We start from the raw sequence: 19,017 nt of genomic DNA, 5'->3' as shown, positions 1-19,017 counted from the left end.
AAATTAGAAGCTTGATTTGCTCCTTGCATTTGCTTCCCTTCTCAGGTCTATGCATTAGTTTGGCTTGCTCTGTGACACCTCTGCTGTCTTACTGTCCGCCTCTCTAAAAATAGCACATAAGAACACCACCTGGATTATATCTTCTTTTCTTGCACGGAGTGATTGGGGTTTCTTTAATAGGTGTCCTGGTTTCAGCTGGGATAATTTTCTTTCTAGTAGCTGGTACAGTGTGTTTTGCATTTAGTGTGAGAATACTGTTGATAGCAACAACTAGAACATCAGCATGTTAAGTAGTGCTTATCCTAAGTTAAGGATTTTTCAGTTTCCAATGCTCTACCAGCAAGCAGGTGTGCAAGAAGCTGGGAGGGAGCACGGCCAGGACAGCCGACCCGAACTAGCCCAGTATATAAATGGGGGGGAGTTGGCTGGGAGGGGCGGATCACTGCTCGGGCATCGGTCAGTGGGTGGTGAGCCATTGCATTGTGCCTCATTTGTCTTTTCTTGGGTCTAATTTCCCTCTTTTTGTTCTATTCCTTTTCATTACAATTATTATTGTTGTATTTATTATTATTGTTACTATATTTCAGTTTAGTTAAAGTGTTCTTATCTCAACCCACAAGTTTTACTTTTTTTTTCCCCGATTCTCCTCCCCATCCTACTGGGAGGGGGGAGGAGTGAGCAGGCAGCTGCGTGGTGCTTAGTTGCTGGCTGGGGTTAAACCATGATTGTAGGCCACTAGAAGAGGAAGAAGTGAAGCTCAGAGTATAGGTAAACTATAGGAGTATGGTAAAACTTGCTAATAGCTTATCAGAAGAGACCAGAGTGGTTGTGGAATGACCACTGTCCTGTAGGGCACAAGAGGGTGCTGTGCACTTAGCAGATAGCAGGCTACACCCCTTATTTAGTAGTACAGGTTACTTTAACTGACTGATGCAAATGAAAGATTGAAGAAGTAAAGCTTTAATATCTTATTAGGTAGAAAGCTTTGCCAAATCTCCTTCCTGCTGTCCAAAATTGCCTGAAATGTCTGGCAAGTGAATGAAGCTTCAAAAACATTCAAGAGAATTTTTGTGCTGAGGGAAACAGATGAGGTACAGAAATAAGCAGTAGCTAAGGAATGAATAAAGCTGAACAGACAAAATGAAACAGGAAATGTTATACAGAGAAAGACAGGTCAGGAAGAAACTCTCCAAAATCAAAGATGGCAAGAGAAAGGTGTCAGACCATGGCAGGTGGCCTGTGATGGCAGGCACTGCAGCTGGTCTTGTGTCACAGCACTGATCTTCAGCTACACGTTGGCACTGAAACTCTGTTTGCCTGGATGCTGTGGGAGCAGGGCCGATGTTTGACAATCCTATGGGATACATATCCCAAAATATCCAGAGCTTGATAGTAATCCCTAGTCGCCTGCCAACCCCTTCACAAACATCTCAGACAGGAAAGCTCCACAGATTCTGTGGAGAAATTGCAAACTGCATATGAGTGTGCAGAATAAGCTGTGAAGGTAGTGTTGCTTACAGTGCTTCCCCTACAGGGGGTAATAGGCAAGGAATACACGGGAGCAGCTGAGCAAAAGGAAGGTCTGTTTCTTACAGAAAGGAGTGGTAGTTTTAGCAAGGGCTGGTGGAATATTTAGGGAAGCTAAGTCCTGTTCCTACCCCTGCCACTAACATGTTCTTGGATCTTTCACAAATTCTGCCTTACTGTCTGTAGTCCTCCATCTGTGAAACAGGCATAATAATGCTGAGGCATCTTTGAAAACAAAATGTCAGAGTCTGATTCTGTACATTTGATAGAAAAAGAGTGGGTCTGCATAGGAGGAGCCATAGGGACCCTAAAGTCCTGTGTATTGATAACTTCGCTAAATAGAGAGCTAGATCGCTCTATATAAAGTTATCATTACTACCAAATATCAAGTCAGTTCTGCTTTCCTGTGTTAGGAACAGCTTTATCTCTGACCTATAGGCTTAATTGAATTAGGGGCAGAAAAACAGTAAACTACAGCAGGAGCAAGTGTTTGCAAGGTATGGCCTTAAAAGTTTAAAAAAGCATCAATTCTGCATGAGAAATGCCAGTTGCAGTTACTTGTTGATGATGATTCATTGAATCCTGACAACAAGAGTTATTTTGCCTTTTTTTTTTTTTATTCAGAGGTAGCCTATCAAACTTCCACTTCCTCTGTAATTTAAAGGTAAATATTTTAAATTATCATCTCAGGAATTTAATTGGGCTTTGCCCTGATGATTTAGAGGCAGCTGTGCCCATTTCTTACTGAGTGGTGTTTTCAAAGTAATTCAAGACATGAAAGACACCTGGAGGAGGATGTGTGTTTATGGGAGGGATCTAGAGACTGGCTCAAGGTGGCTTACTTAAAAGACCTGTGAATTAGAAACAAGGTGTGTTGCAAAATGTGTGAGAGGTGTTCAAAGGTATATAATCCTTCCTGGCATGTTCATTTCCTAACAGCACTTCACAGAATTGCGGAGGTTGGAAGGATCTCTGGAAATCCAGTCCAATCCCCCTGCTCAAGCAGAGTCAGAGCAGGTTACCCAATGCCCAATATCTCCACAGATGGAGACTCCACAACCTTTCTGGGCAACCTGTTCCAGTGTCTGACCACCCTCACAGTAAAAAAAAAAAAGTGTTTTCTTGCGTTCAGATGGTTTTTAATCTGTGCCCATAGCCTCTTTTTCTGTCAGTGGGTGCTATTGAGAACAGTCTGGCTCCCTCTTCATTCCCTCCCAGCAGTTCAATGTTTCTACATACTTACTGAAGGAGAGGTTGATAATACTGTTTTCATTACTTGAGTTTAAGTGCAGGTATCTTGGGAGGTTAGGCTATCTTAGAAGGAAATTTTTGTACCCTGTCCTGGATGAAAGATACTCTGAATTCAGTTATGAAATATGACCTTAAATCGAGATTACTGCTGTCTCTTTGACCTAGGAATGAGCTTTCCAAAGGTGTTTGAGTTTGTGCTTTAATCTTCAGGACACGTGCACCCAAATACAATCTGTCTCTTCAGAAAAATCTTCCCTCATAGCACATAGGTGTGGCCCAAGCACTAGAGTCCCATTTCTGTCTGCTTACACAATGTGCATAAAGGAGGGAGGGAGTTAAGTTAAGCTTGCAGCTGGCAGAGGACTTGCCTTTCTGGGTGTGGATTTGGGGATGTCAGAAAAACACAAATGCCTTGTTGCGAAATCATCTCTGCTGTCCCATGGGAGACAGGCAGATTGATTTTTCAACCCCCTGGAAATGAAGAAAATCTGTTCAGTTTTAACTAGCTGAAGATTTGATCCACAATTTGCACTTTTATGTGGCCCAACAGACATTACCAGTGCTGTATTAGAAAGTAGCTGTTTTGGTCATTAAAACAGGAAGAAAAAAAAAACCCTCACTTTTGAGACCATGTTCCTTGTTGCTACAGCAGGTTTATACTTTTTGGTTAAAAGATAACGAGTCATATTTAAATAATGTTAACATGCTTGCTTTAGAAGCTGAGAAGGCATCCAGAAACAGCACAAGTCAGTGTTCCTTGTCTTTGGGCTCCCCCCCTTACTGCTCTTCTGCTCCCTGTTTTACAAATGAAAGGGAAAATAGTCCTTAGCAGTCAACCAGGATACTTCCCTGACCCTGGCTTGCATTCCTATAGGGTCTTGGTCATCTTGATGTAGGCTCATGTGAAGAAACAAAGTAAGTGATTTCGTCAGGGTTTATTACCTGAAGGGCTTTTTAAGCATAAGCTGTTGCTGTCAGACTCACAGGGTCAGGTGTGATTTCCCATTTGCTGGAATGTACAGCAAATATGCAAACAGGCTCTCGGCTTTTTTTAGCTCACAAAAGCAAGGGAGTCCTTTGAAAGATCCTCCGTTTACCCAATCATCGCTTTCCCTTACCCTGTACAGCATTATAATATTCTGACAGTGTAAATCCTCACATTTGCCTCCCTCCCTCTTTCCTTCACTCTCCCTCCCCCCTCCCAAGACTGCTGCTATCGGATCTGTGATGATATGTGATCTCCTGGATACAATCACACACACACACAAGTACCAGGCACTGCTGCTCAGCTGAGCAAAATGTCTTTCTCTTAGAAGTGGTGCTCATCACAGCTTTCAAATCCTTGACGATGTTGCCATGCTTTCCTTTCTGCCTTCTGCCTTTTTCTGTCTTTGTCTGCCTGCTTTTCTTACCCGTGGGTCATTTTTGCCCTGCTGTCTGTAGCTGTATGGACTACCACACCATAGATTGCCGGGATCAAGGACTCCCAAGTGTTCCTAATCCATTTCCATTGGATGTACGGAAACTTCTTATAGCTGATAACAACATTCAGGTGATACCAGCTGATTTCTTTATATTTTATGGAGATCTAGTCTATTTGGACTTCAGGAATAACTCCCTCACCTCTTTAGAAGAGGGCACTTTTAGCAGTTCTACCAAACTGGTGTATTTAGACTTAAGCTACAATAATTTAACACAGCTTGATGCTGGGATATTCAAATCAGCAGAAAAACTGATAAAATTGAGCCTTGGAAACAATAACCTGGTGGATGTGGATGAGGCTGCTTTTGAGAACCTGGAACAGCTCCAAGTGTTAGAATTGAATGACAATAACTTGCAAAGCCTAAATGTGGCAGCCCTAGAAGCGCTTCCCTCCCTGCGGACTATACGCTTAGAGGGCAACCCTTGGGTCTGTGACTGTGACTTTGCCAATCTTTTCAGCTGGATACAGGACAATGCATCTAAGCTCCAGAAAGGTAAAGCTTGGTGGCTTACAGTGCAGTATGTACGTTTCTCTGTATGTGTGTCTTGGAGGGAAGGAGGGTTCTTGGTCAGACTGTCTGTGTGCTGCCTGCAGTGACCCAAACTGCATTTTGGTCAAACTGTAATTGCATGCTTTCAACAAATGAGTCCATTAAAATGATGTTGGCTTCTTTTTAGCAGCAGGTCCTCTTCCCAGTTAAGAAATAAAATTTAAAAATTAAGCCCTAATAATTTTGATTTATAGCCTAAACTTACATAGGCAGAGAAAGAGCCTTTTCAAATTCATTCAGCCCAGAGCTGGTTCTCTTCCAGACTTCATTTTCTCTCTGGTAAATATATTTTCTACAATAAGCCCTTTGAGCAGCTAAATATTCTGTGCCAGCTCCTTAGGAAAACTGTTTTTTTTTCCTCTCATTTTACTGATGAGCTATAAAGCTGCTACAGAAGAGTTAAATCCCCATTTTATGCAACTGTGATTGTCAGCCCTTTCCTGGAAGTATTTTGTTGTGATACTCTGTGTTTGAAACTCTCTTCAGTAGCTTGATTTTGGCTCTTTTCATTAAAATAGCACTGCCTCCAATATTAGGAATAAATTGAAATGGCTCTGGAACACCCCAAAATGCAGGATATGTAATTCTGGTATTTGGGCCAGTAATTTTCAGAAAAGCATGGGGGAAGAAAAAAAAAGTATTAAGACTGCCATGTATAGGGAATCCAGGCTCTTGCTCCACATTTCCTGCCCGACCCCAAAGCCTCTCTTAATCCAGCTTTAGCAGGAGATCATCTCACAGTTCATGCCTCCCAACAAGCACTAGGGCATAAACTCATGCCACTGAGCCGCCCAGCTGGTTGCAGAAGGCAAACTGCTTGGCGCATAAAAACTTTGTAAGGGCTACAGAGAGTACACAAGTATTACCTGACGTGAAATCACTGTGTCTGGGCTGTGTCTGAGGGGGGATGTCTGTGCAGAAGATGGTGAGAGCTAAAAGGCTGGGGGAGAAGAGCTCAGGAGAATGGATTGAGATCAAGTAACTCTTTCTTTGAATTCAGACAAAAAGGGAGAAAAACAGTGAGCCTACAAATTTCAGAGGTCTTTTCTCGCCTTTCTTGATCATCAGAGTGTGTATTCAGTTATTCAAGTTCTTCCTATGCTCATGACCTTGGGTAGTTTTTTTTTTAATATACTCATCTAGGTTGCCCTAAATACTCTTAGCTGTAAAACAGCTGTTTTAAGGAAGAAGTCATTTGAGGAAAAAGTGGTTTTTTCCTGTCTGCCTCAGTGAAATTTTCATCTTGATTCTTTCTAAACCAAACCTAGGCCTGTTCTCCCACCTTCCCTCATGCTTTAGCTAAAGTTTGCTCTATTTGAACCAAGTATTTGCCTATCTCTCATGCTAAGCATCAGTTCACTTTCCCCGTGCTTTCCATCTCTTTTAATGAACTTCTAGCTCCTTCCCCTTTATCCAGACTGAGTCTGTTCAGTTTGAGAGTCTGTCCCAGCCTCTCTCTCTCTTTTCTCTTCTGCCCTGTCAGTGTTTTAAAGGTATCTGAACTTATGTCTGGAAATCTCAAGTGATTGAGCTTTCCCATAGTATTGCCCGTGTTGCCCTGTGTCTTGCAAGCTTAGAGATGCTTTCTCACCGCACTTTCTCTCATCCACGGTTGTGTTTCAGCCAAATAGCTAAAAATTTACTAGCTCATCTGGATCTTCCAAACTTTCAGTTAGATTTGATTTGGGAAGACAAGGAGAGAAGGAGCAAATATTCAAATGGTTGGTTTTATCAGAGCTGTCCCTCCCCCCTGACATGGCCTAGGCAAATGACTTGCATTTGTTCCCAGGAGCGAGTCCCCTGATATCTTTGCAGCCAGTCATATCAGTGTGATCTAGTGCATGTATGCAGAAAAGTGTGCAAAGTCAGCGTTTTCATTGCTTGTTGTGAGCTGCTGCCACAAAAATACTGGCTGTCTCCTTAATAAACTAGCAAAACATTTTGCCCTCACCTTCATGAATAACTAAATCCAAAAAGGAAAGACTGTCTCAGTGACGCTTTAAAATCATATGGCCACAATTGAGTGCCTTTCAAAACAACTTTTGGAAAGTCAGTGTAAAACTAATTCTTAGAATTATGATTTGATTGCATTTTATATCCAGCTTTCAGTTTTTAATGATGTCGCAATATTATACCCATTAGGAACTAATCACATTAGCATTACTTGTCTGGTTATACTTGTCCAAAGCCACGTTCACCTGGCCTTTCCTGGGAGGGGTGGGAAGAGCAACTCACTGAAAGATTCAGCATTCAGACTCCCTGGCTTCCTCGTGATACTGCTGTAAGGCGGGAGACAGAAGTATTCTTGCAGTAAACACATCAAGATAAGTAGGGCAGCAGGCATTATGTCTGGAAATACAGCAGAAGAAAAAGATAGGGATACCTTTTCAGGGCCCAAGAAAAGAGCTTAGTTATCTTGGCTGCATGCTTTTCCTTTATGATTCTGCAGCAGCTCAAGCATTTGCATTGCATGGCCTTTACAAATGGGAAACGGCAGGAAGGAAAAAGGAGTTGGCTGGTGTTTTTCTTCTCTTGGTTTTTTTTAAGAATAAACTGTGATTAGCAGTACAGAACGGTTCCACGACAGATTGAAGTTCCCCAGCCTTTAAGTGGCAGACTTTGCAACCTGGGTTTACTGAGAATGGAAACAGTGTGGAAGGGTGAATGACAGTAAACTTGCATCGGTGATCCCCAGTCCTTTCATGAAAAGTGCATAGCACTGCAAAGAAACTAAAGGCTCTATACACTGTCGTGTGTCTTATGCTGGCTTGGAATGCTTCAGAATGGGTTAGACGAGAAAGGACATGCCAAAACAGAAAAGAAGCACGCTCCAACCAGTCTGTGGATGAACTAGGATCCAGGGCTGCCATTTGCAAGTGTCACTGTAGCATAGCAGTCCCTCAAGATTCGGAACTGGTAGCAAGAAACAGGAGATAAATGGCTGGGAGAAATACATTGACAGATAGATTTAGGTTCTGGGCATTCATTTTGATTTCTCACTTTGAATGACACTTTAAATAGTTTAATGTGCCTTGTCTGCATGTCTGAGAGAAATCACTCAAACTATTAACTATTTACTAAGCCCAGCCACTGCTCCACCTTTTAATTTTAGCACTGCAGTAAAATGGCATGTCAGTCAAAGCTGCCCTTGTTTTTTGCAAAAGAAATACCAAGTTGATTTAAAAATTGGAGTTTTGTCAATGTGAACTGAAATCTCAATAATCGATTCTGAAGCTCTCTGCCTCTGTAATTAAGGCCTCTGGAGAACTCAGTGATCTGAACAAAAGCCATACCTCAACTCATTAGTTTTGCAAAAGCCAGGTCCATTTTCTTTCTGGCATGCTACCAGAAATAGCTTGTAAAGTTATAACTTATGCTGACCTGTCTGACTAGCTGACTGTAAAGCCTCTTCCCAGCTGAGCTGCCTTTGCATGTCTAACTTGTTGCTTCACACAAACAGCTGGGATTTGAATCATTTTACAGATCCCAGCATTTATTCATCTAACCTAAATTTCTAAATAAAGGATTAATTGGCAGTAAGCGAATGCTCTTGCATGCCAGATTTGCAGGCAGACTTATTAAAGAAACTGCACTAAAAGTTTTGCAGTTAAACTCAGCACTTTAAAACAGCAAACATATTTTTATGCTCGTAAAAAGATATTAAAACCAGCATTTTCATCATATTCCAAAACCAAACCACATTTTTTCCCTCCGATTTGGTTGTTAATTGATTAGAAACAAATTAGTGTGTATAGTGCAAAGCAGACAAAGGAACTGTGAAGATCAGTGGAACGGTGATAAGTGGAGAATATGACCGTTGTTGTTTTTGCTAGAGAAGATGAAGTGTTTGCTATGGGTCAAAATGGTTGAGTTATAAAACTTATAAAGATTTTCTGTGGAAGGATGTTTGATTTTTATAGGCATTTGTTAAGCCTGAACGGCAGCATGGTGGCCAATGATTCATATTAAAGGCTTCCCATTAGGAGGAGCATGGAGACTAAGAATATTGGGTAATTTTTTGGAAATAGAAAAGTTGTTGTAAGATCTCTGTCCCTTCAAAGACAGGTGTAAAAACTTTCATGGAAGGTTTTACTCCATGGGGGCATGCAAACTCTCAGAACAAAAAATATCTTCAAAGAATGAAGGTCTAAGTTGGTCTTAAACATTATTACTCAAAGAATTCAAGGAAATCATATATCTGAGGTGTATGCTGTTATGTTCTATTCTCTGCTTGCCTATATTTGACCCATCTTCTTGAATTTTACAAGAAGCGATTGACAAAGCTGAAGTTCTCTAAAGTGAGAATTGAAGAAAGCAGAGGAGGAAGAAGAGTTTGGACTCTGACAGAAGAAATTAAGAAAAATATGATTAAAAGCAAGAGAGGTACTGAATAAAGGGAAGGATGGTTATAGGTTGAGTTAAATAATTTTGGGGCATAATGTTTCAAAATTTTGAATTCAGTGAAGTCTAAGGAAATTTGGCATTCATTTTTTTGAGATCAGGAGTCACCTCTGACATTTCTTGCATTTTCTGCTTCAATGGGAGCTGGAAATCCTACAAAAATATGCTCAGCAATTTCTCATACTTGGAAGGGCTTTCTTCTTGCTTTCAGAGCTTGTTCTGTATCACGTTTTATCTTGGCTAAAAATGCACTTTTCCTTTCTTGCCTCATCTCTTAACCTACTTTGTTTAGTAATACTGTTTGAAACTCAGGGCTCGTCCAGCAAAAGGCTGTCACTGGTGCATATGACTTACAGAACTGAGGTTTATGAATGCTTCCATTTCAGTGTTTAAATACAAATGGCTTTGGAATAAATTTTTGGTGAAACGGGCTGTTTAAAATTAGTGTGTAGCACTGCAAAAGACACTTCTTGAACCCCTCTGAGGATCCTGTCTCGATGAAGGGATTGGATTCAGATAAAATGCATGTAACAAAAAGAAATACAAGTAGTCTGCAATGGCCATGTTGAACTGCTTTGTAGAGATCTCTGTTGCTGATTTTTACTTTTTGTGAACATGCTTTGGGCAGCTGTGCCTGTGACCTTGTTTGCTAATGACTAATGCATTTTTAACATTACTTTTAATTAGAGTTTAAGTATTCCTTGGAGTGTGACTGTAGTGTCTCCTTTCTGTCATCTTGCCCTCATTTTGCTTTTTACTTTTTTTTTCTTCCCAGTATCTCTGGAAAAACCTTCTTGGGAAGTTGTGTAGATTTTCTGGGATTGCAAGAAATAGTCAGTGTCTATGCTTTTCGTGCTAGGTGCAATGGTGTTTTCTCAACCTTTTGTGTTTAATACGTACTCTATTTAAGTTCCCCACTATCCATTGCAAGAATGAAAATTTTGCTGCCCTCTATTAAAGCAGCATTAGAAAGACTTTTAGCAATTTGATGAGAAGGTTTATACTGAGCATTTTTATGGGTAGCCTGTGTACACTGGTATTTCCAGAAGGACTTGAAAAATTCATTCAGAATTGGCCAGTGACAGAATTCCAAATAGATTTCTGTTGCCTGTGTGATAAATAAAGGCAATAGCTGTTCTGAATGTTTGAAATTAAAGTAGCACAAGTTTAAGTGAGGATTCGTGCTCAGTGTTGGACTTCCCTGTTACAGACAGGGTTAGCTGGCACAGTGTCAGTGCACCATCCTCCTGAATGCTAACGTTTACATTCACACCACTAGAAGCAGAACTGGTAAAAGACGTGTCAAGAAGACAGAACTGGGTCCACTTGCAGAACTGCGTCCTAAACTAAGGTATTTGCTGAACTTTGCTGGAAGAAAGTTCATTAGTGGCAGTAAATCCCATGTCACAACACAAAGGCCGTAGCTAGGACCGTGTTTTCCTCTTCATTTGGTCAAACGTTGCTCCGCTTTGGAAAGTTGTGTGCACAACACTACAAATTTTTAAGATACTCAAAGGAGTTTTTAGTGCCAGTACTGATATAGATGCTGTTTAGCTACTTTCGAGACTTCTGTAGCTAGTACCTCCTCAATATGGATGGATAGGTAAATTCTGGTAAAGTGGCATATTTCCAGGTAAAGATTGTCTATGCAAAAGAATAGGAGAGAAGGATGGCAGTGAGAGGAGGTAGGAAAAAAGCAAGAGTAGGTGACAATGAGACTGTAAGCAGCTTTCTGGAACAGGAAACTCAGGCTGAATTCAATACTAAAAGCAGTTATGAGATTCAGAAGTGAATTGGTGTAGTGAGAAGAATGGAATGACTTTTGTAAGCCTGTTTAGAAAGACTGTGCCATGCGGTGATCATCTCTTGCTTCTCGGGCTCTTTCTATAATTCCATTCCAATCTAAGATCTATTACTAAACTTATTCTGTAAGTAAAATAACATCTTACTTCACTAGTCCAGGCCTTTATAGTAGCCCAGGGCTCACTGAAAATATTAAACATTGTCTTCAAAACAAAGCATCACAATTACATGAGAGTACAGGTTTCATTTGACCTTCTAACCTAACTAAAAGCCATTGAAACAACTCAGCATTTCATAAGTCCTCTTGACTTACCATTCTTTATCAGTACCTATTTATTCATCTGCTATGTAGAGAAGGCTGCCTTAACTTCATGTACTAATATAGAACCAGAGCAAGCTTCAGCTAAAAAGGACAGGCTGTTCTGTCCATTACAGCCATTCAGTTCTTCCCCGAGTATCATGCACATGCTAGCACATCAGTAGTACAGAACATAATATCCGCTTTTTTGGAAAGGAATTAAAAGCCTTAAGACATTTCACGCATTCAGCAGCTTTTATTCTGTTCAAGCAGAAACTCACAACAGAAATTAGATTCCCTAACAAGTGCATCAAATCTGTTTCTATATATATACATATATAAATATATAATTTGATATCCTAGTCATTTTCAGTAAAATGATCTGACTGCCACTGGCTTTTCACTCTGTTTCTTCCATCTTAAGGTTTTTTGGAGTACTTCCATCTTTCACAGATTTGAAGATGTGAGGACAGCATTTGCAGATGTGAACACCTAATGTTAAAATTTATATTTAGGCATTGAGACAAACTGTTAATGTTTGTCCTCTAATGTTGATCTGTGAGACTCTAGGGCACTTGGCCATAAAAAGTTTTATTTAGGGACCTAAATCTAGGCTTCAGGTTTTTTTTAAACTTTACTGGTCTGATAGCTTGAGGCTATTTCCAGTGAAATTTCCTATCCCTTCAGAGGCAATGCCTCTCTCACTGCTTATTAATACATCTAATACATTAGTGACAGTGTTTAAGTAGACTAAAGAGAACTATAGCTGGAGGCAAAATACCATACAAGAAATAAAATGCCACATTTAAACATTTCACGCCTCTGTCAGCCACATTCAGCAACATGAGAACAGGTAAACAGGCAAATACAAATTCTACTTTTCAAAAAAAAAAAGGCATATTATAGTGTTTTTACATTTATTGTATAGATAGTAATGAATACATGTGCATGAAGCTCACTTAAATGTTTATGGCTTCAGATATTTTTCTGGATGTATTTCCTATACATACCGGTGGATGTGTGAGTGGGCTTTTTCATTATCTCATACTGTTGTACATTGCTGAATGTTAGGAAACTATTTCTCTTGATACCTGTTTTTTGTGAACTTTACAAAAACCCAAGAGACTTGAGGCCTTTTTTTTTTTTCTTTTTAAACTCAGCATGCAAAATTATAGCTGGGAAATCTCGCTCTGAGGGTTAACAGACAGACCATAATATTGAAGTAATAATGAATTTCAGAAGTTCTCTAATGAAAGATATAGTTAGCATAGATATTAGAAATAAGCAAAGACAGAAATACACAAGGAGTCCTTCAAAATAGGTAGACCTGGAGTAAGTGATACCTCCTGCTGCTTGTCTTTAGCTGAAGGAGTATAAAACAAAACTCACAATACATCATCAGTCAATGTATCTGGGGAAAACCCATGTCAGATCCAAGAGCAGGCAGTTTCAATGCACTTGATGGTCCAGCCAATGTACTGTTTGAAAATCCCTGATCAAACAGTACTTACGAGAAACATGGTTGAATTATGGCTACAAAGTACCAGCAGAATACTAATGAAACTTGGTATCTGGGGTTTTGTGGGGGTTTTGAGATGGGAAGATCGGTACTCTTACAACTTGGGGCATTACAGCGTTGTCAGTCTGTTTTCATTAATTTACAAGGAAATTATTAAGTATTTGGATGAAGGCTGGTCTCAGAATGCATCCTTTTTCTAAGAGCTTCAGTTGTACAGGGGAAGTATTTCAGCTTCTGACTCTGCAAGACAAGTAGGCCTGTGCATGTCCCTTACAAATGCACAGTGTTTATTAGGATCTAGCTGCAGCTTAATTGCCTACAATTTATGTCAAAGTTAGTGATAGACTTCAGTGGAGTTATAATCCTCTAACAGTAAGGCATCTCAGTCATATTGTTCTAAAACCTATTAGGGAATTTCATTGAAATAAAATCTACCTGGAACCCTCCTGCATCACTTCTTTATAAACACGTTTCTTTTTTTTTTCTTTTTAAAAACATGCCTCTCCTTTTAACATTATGGTTCTAGAATTCCAGCATTTTCACACTTCCCATGTTACTTAGACGATCTATTCCTCAGGGTGCAGACCCATATTTTCATCTTATTTTATTTTTTCATTGTTAAGAGACAAGCCTATATAGAATTGAGCACCTATCCCTTGACTGGGACTTTAAAAGCATTGCTTTTTTTAAAAGCAGACAATACATTACAGCTTGCCAGTATAGTACATCTGCTTCTTCAGACGGTGTAGCAGAAAGATACAGTGTGTGACATTGTCCTTGGGACAGCTGGAGTCATTACAGATAATGTGATGGCCCTGACCAAAATAACATAAGTAATGTATTTATAACACACTCACACTTGTTATTTCATTTACAGATTTGTTTGGTATGAAGAAGCAACTCTTTGAACATGTTGTGAGAGCAATGAGATATATATTTATAACTATCATCAAAGGTTTTCTTGCTGCAGCCAAGCACTAAATATCAAACTTCTTTGAGATACCCTTTACAAGAAGCCTGGGTGATTTTTTTAAAAGAATAAATTGAACAGGTTCTACAGAATTTAAAAAAAAAAAAAAAACCCACACAAAAAAACCAAGCAAGCTCTAAAAAAATAATACCATTCAAGTGGTTAAAGTGTGTGAAAGTAGAGCACTAAGGCTAAATGGCACTCTCCTGTCCTCTGGAAGTCTTGTGTGTGGGGACAGGTAAATTTGAGCCAGTTTATACGCAACAGAAGCACCCAGAGGAAAAAACCCACACCTTATAATTAATACTGATCACTTTATAGAAGCCATTCTTTCGTTCATTGTTCATGCAGAGGGTGTGTGATGACCTGGGATTACTTCCTGCCCAAGCAAAGAATAAAATTGCATCTATTGCTAGGCATGAATGTAATACAACAGGTGGAGTACAGAACATCAGTTCTCTCCACACACACTGGATTCTCATGTCATAAGGACAACCTACTTTTAAATAATGTAAAGAAAGTAACATATTGCTATGGAAGGAAGCGGATGAAATGGTATTGTTCATATGTCGTCTTAAGCAGACATGCATGTGACCTTCAGATTATGATGTTTTCAAGTAAGCAGTTAGAAGCTCTGGTGCGATAACCACTGCATTAGCTTTGGGAGGAAAAATTCCTTGTGCCACCAGAGAGATAGCTGCTAGTCTTACTACTGTTACAAATGAACAGTCTGTTCCAAAATCTCTTTGGAGTCGAAAGAAAAGCTTCCGTTAACTGTATTGGCTTTTGCAATAGTGTCACGACACAGCAAAGAAAAACATACACTGGACAGGATCGACTAAGAAATGTTCCTCTCTCCCTCAGTCACTGGCATGTGCTTCCACCGAGCTCTGCAGTCCTTCTAGGTTGCTTCCAGCACAATTTAGGGGACTGCCTTGTGTGTGGATAGGAGAGATCAGTTCATTCGTGTCTTGTTGAAATAGATGGTGCATACACAGGGTGGCTGAAACTATAGCTGGGAGCTAGCAAGGCCTCTGTACTGGCCCCTGGTTTATGATGCTGTATTTTGCCTATTGGCATCTATTATTCTCAATGACTAAGAATTCTGTAAAAACTTTAGGCTAAGCTAGCACATTGGAGTGTCACAGAATAAAGCAAGTAGAAAATTCCTATCTAATCTATTTGGTTTGAGAACGTGACCTAGATTCCAGTACCCATGGCTACATGGAGAGGAGCTTTTTTATTTCTTGTTATTGTACAATCAGACTCAAAAATCATTACAGTACACTGATTCTCGTAACAAGAAACACCCTTTAAGTGACTTGGTGTATTGCAGATTCTTTTCTGTTTGTATTCTGTGTGTTGTGATGTTGGGTGAAACCATCTGGGAGACAGGAATAGAGCTCACAGTCTACAGGCTCAGTTTTGATCCGTGGCAAAACTGCTGTTGGTAATGGTAATGAGTAAGTGGGCTCTTACTTTTCCATCTCTAGGATCCTGGGCAAACACTGCCATAGTAAGTTATTTCTAGAGGCAAGGGCTGCAGTATGGGGAGCTGCTTAGAACAATAGTTCTCTTTTGGAGTCTTTTTGCTTTGTCTCTTTCTTTTCAATATAGTCTTTTTCTACTTCCTTATGGAAGCATAGATCTGATACTCCAGCTCATCATAGGCCACTCCAGCACAGAGGTAATTTTAAAAGCTGGCAGGTGAGGACACTAGAGAATTTCTTTTGCGGTTGGTCAGAAACAGAAAAAGTAGAGTTGTTTATGGTCACCTGTGCACCCTTTCTTTAGACATGCTGCCAGCACAGCTCAGCTGCTGTGAGAACAGCAGTTCTATGAGGTCTCAACAGCTATTACAGTAGTTTGTTTTACAGAAACACAGTTGTATAGAAACTTGTTTTTTTCTTGTGCTTGCTACAAGTGAAATGGAATTTGTTTAGGTGCCATATTCACTTGGACCAGGCTTTTCTGCCAAAATACTGCAATGATCTTTTCCTATTAGCAAGGAACTTTCTCTTCAAATGAATTTGCAATATGTTACATTCATTTTCTTGCTGTTTCTATACAACAGCAGTAACTGCTTTGATTACTGTCAACATCATGTTGATGTATTGAAAACCGTTTGCTTTTTTAAATCTGATTAAAGACACAGGTCTTGGAATTCCAGCCTATGGCTTTTCACTCCTCCCTAATTTCTCATGGTTTTGAATAGGGAAGGATATCCATTTGTGTCCTCTTTTGCTTGTTACTCCCATTAACCCCTAGAGTGGTTATTACCAAGTCTGATGAAAAGAAAATACGGACTTGGTGAACAACTCTCGCTTCTTTCAGTAGAAAGGTTTGTACAAAGGGCTCTACCACGAGCTATGGAATGCAATAGTATGTACTTCCTCTAGCCATCCGTGCAGTCACAGGCGAACTCAAGTGCTCCAGTATGTCAGCTTGTATACAAGATATGATATATATGCATATTGCAGGTTCCAGATTTCCAAAAGTCTCAGAGGATGTTTGAAACAGTGTGGCTCCTTTACCTTCTGGGCCAGTTCCATAGACAGGAGGTTTCAAAGATCTGCAAAGCAAGTTGCCTCACCATCTGGTATACGTTGTCAGTGCACTCCAGGCTCAGAGAAAAAATGTCGCATGTATTCAGGTGGCAGTTTGCCTAGAGGAAACCATTCAGCCTTGGGCATGCTGACTGTTGTTCTATTCTGCTGGCAGCTTTTATTATGTTGTCAGTGAGAGGAGCATGAGAAAGAGGGAAGGCAACAGAACTTGAGGCAAATAGAACAGATACAGGATGGCTTTTAGGGATCAAAATTTAGTACAATCATCATTACAAGGTGAAGTAAGTCAGGGTGATAATTGGATCCATAGCAGACTTACCTAAAACTCCCTCTCAAATCAACATAACAGCTAGGCTGGATCTAGATAACCAGTCAGGTTTGCACCACTAACCCTAGGAGCCTGGGTTTAATAGTAAAACATCATATGCCACTAGCTATTCAGCCACAAGAAAAATGGGATTCACAAAAGCAGAGGAAATCTTATCGTCATACATTCCTTATTTAAAGTGACATAATGGTTATATGGTAGAGCTGTGTGATAGAAACGCCCTATACACTGTGTGCACACAGCAACGCGGAGTCAAAAACTGGGAGTCTGTTCTGTGATCATTAGCAGACAAAGAGCAAAAGCATATCAAGTAAACCAGGAGCAGTTCTCATGTCATTAATACACAATTCTTGTATTTCCCCTTTACATTCATATCCTTAATAGCAAGATAAAAGCTATTTTGCCAATAGCTATAGAGGCTTAATTCACTTCATTATTTGTTCCATTCTGGCCCTGCTAATACACTCTCCTGATTTCCCCTGTTGTGAATGAAGAGGCAGTTGGGTATACGCAGTGAATGGTATGCTCTTACTGTCCAGTATCAGACTGTATTCCCACCAGTTTTTAAATTTGGATTTTTTGCTTTCACTATGAAGAACCCAGCTCTAGGCATTCTTCAATAACGCATGGAGGAATAATACCTGCTAGTCTGCATGTCCTTATGACAGCCACAGGGAAAAGGTGAAAGCAGGTCATAGACAAACAAGCATCCATTAACCCGAAGCTGTTGTTTTGACCAGAAGAAAAAGACAACTGTAGTTTTGGAACTACATGGGAAAAAGTAGTGCAGAGGGCACCAAGGTGTAGAAGGAACTTCAGTATCCCTGTTACCCTGTTTTAGAGTCTGAATTTGTGTTCAGACGGAGTAGCTGGGAAGTGCTTCCAGGTCTCCAGATTCAGATGCATCCAGGGTTCAACATTCACTTTTTTAAATCCTCAAAATCATGGTCCTAGGTCATACCTGACCTCCTGGAAGACTGAAGGTGAAATAACTTAATTGCTAGGAGCCACTCAAGGGGGTTATGTAATGGCTTTTGGATATTGACAGATTTTGTTTGTTCCATTTTTCCCTGAATTTTGTACAAACTCATAAACCTAGAATTAACCCTAAAACTTTTCTTCAGCTATTCAATCTCTGACCGGAGCAACAGAAGGGTTCAATATTCCACTGATTTGTTTCCCTTTCCTCTTCTTTGCAGGTCTCCATGAAATCCAGTGTTCCCTGCCTGTAGAAAATAGAAGAATCTTTCTGAATGAATTATCTGAGGTCAGCTTTAGTGAATGCAAATTTAATTTGTCATTGACGGACCTTTTTATCATCATCTTCTCTGGAGTCGCAGTCTCCATTGCTGCTATTCTATCAAGCTTCTTCTTAGCAACTCTAGTACACTGCTTCCAAAGATGTGCTCCCAGTAAAGATGACGATGATGATGAAGACGACAGTGAGGACTGAACTTAGTCTATATACTTAAGTTTCCTTGGTTTATAAGTTACTAGATCATCAGCCAAAGTCTAGGAAGAAAACAAGTAGAGTAAAAGCTTTAAACATGAATTAAATGAAATCACAATGTGTAAGGATCCCTTCTAATCTCATGATGGTCACAGGTAGGAATTGTAGTTTGCATCTGAGACTGTTAGCTTTGCTTACGTATGTAACCTGATGCAATGAGACCGGGTTAATTTCTATGATGCTTAATCAAACACTGCATTTAAATTTGAAGATTGGAGGAAAAAGGGGGAAAGGCAAAAAAAAGTTCCAGTGTTTTAAAAGACTAACTCACAGCTTCCAGATTGTGCTTCTGATGAGATGCAGATTCCTGTAAGTGCTTAATAGCTTGTTCTAAATGCACTTTGAAAAGGACTGGCCAGATGGAGGCATTTCAGCTGGAAAATACAGAAGCAGTTTAAAATAGTGTCCTTCCTAGATCTAAGTAGTGGGAGATTCTATTAAGCTCACACAACTTTCTAAGTAACAAAATGCAATTAAAATGATTCCTAGAATTGTAGAAAGCATTATAGGAAGGTTGGCATTTTCTCTCTGCAAATGTTCTCTATAAATATTCATCCTCCATTTAATGACAGCAGTTGCAGGCATCGTTCAGCCAAAAAATTTTTTTTCTATAAGTGAATATGATTCTAGATCTGAGTCATCCACTGCAGCTGCCTGGCACCTCTTTGGTCATGGCACAAATACTAAATATAACATTCTTTTGCATTTTTAGATGCAATGAAGTAAAGGATTTCCCTTCCCTGTAATGCTAGGCACAAGTAACTGTTGCAGTATCCAGTCCATTTAGTAATTTTAAAATACTAGGGGCTA

The 19,017-nt window shown here is 39.9% G+C and overlaps 1 protein-coding gene across 1 annotated transcript; it reads left to right on the top strand.

The window, feature by feature from the left end:
• Positions 1-4,005: 4,005 nt before the first annotated feature.
• LRRC38 (leucine rich repeat containing 38) lies at positions 4,006-18,499 on the top strand. Its single transcript, XM_050909596.1, is given in 3 exon segments — positions 4,006-4,031; positions 4,033-4,754; positions 17,897-18,499. Coding segments are annotated over 3 exon segments (1,002 nt in total). The 3' UTR covers positions 18,151-18,499.
• Positions 18,500-19,017: the final 518 nt, after the last annotated feature.

Source organism: Gymnogyps californianus, chromosome 21, assembly GCF_018139145.2.
Source record: "Gymnogyps californianus isolate 813 chromosome 21, ASM1813914v2, whole genome shotgun sequence".
NCBI classification, from domain to species: Eukaryota; Metazoa; Chordata; class Aves; order Accipitriformes; family Cathartidae; genus Gymnogyps; species Gymnogyps californianus.
The sequence above is the reverse complement of the archived record's forward strand: the minus strand, read 5'-3'. Positions and strand labels throughout refer to the sequence as shown.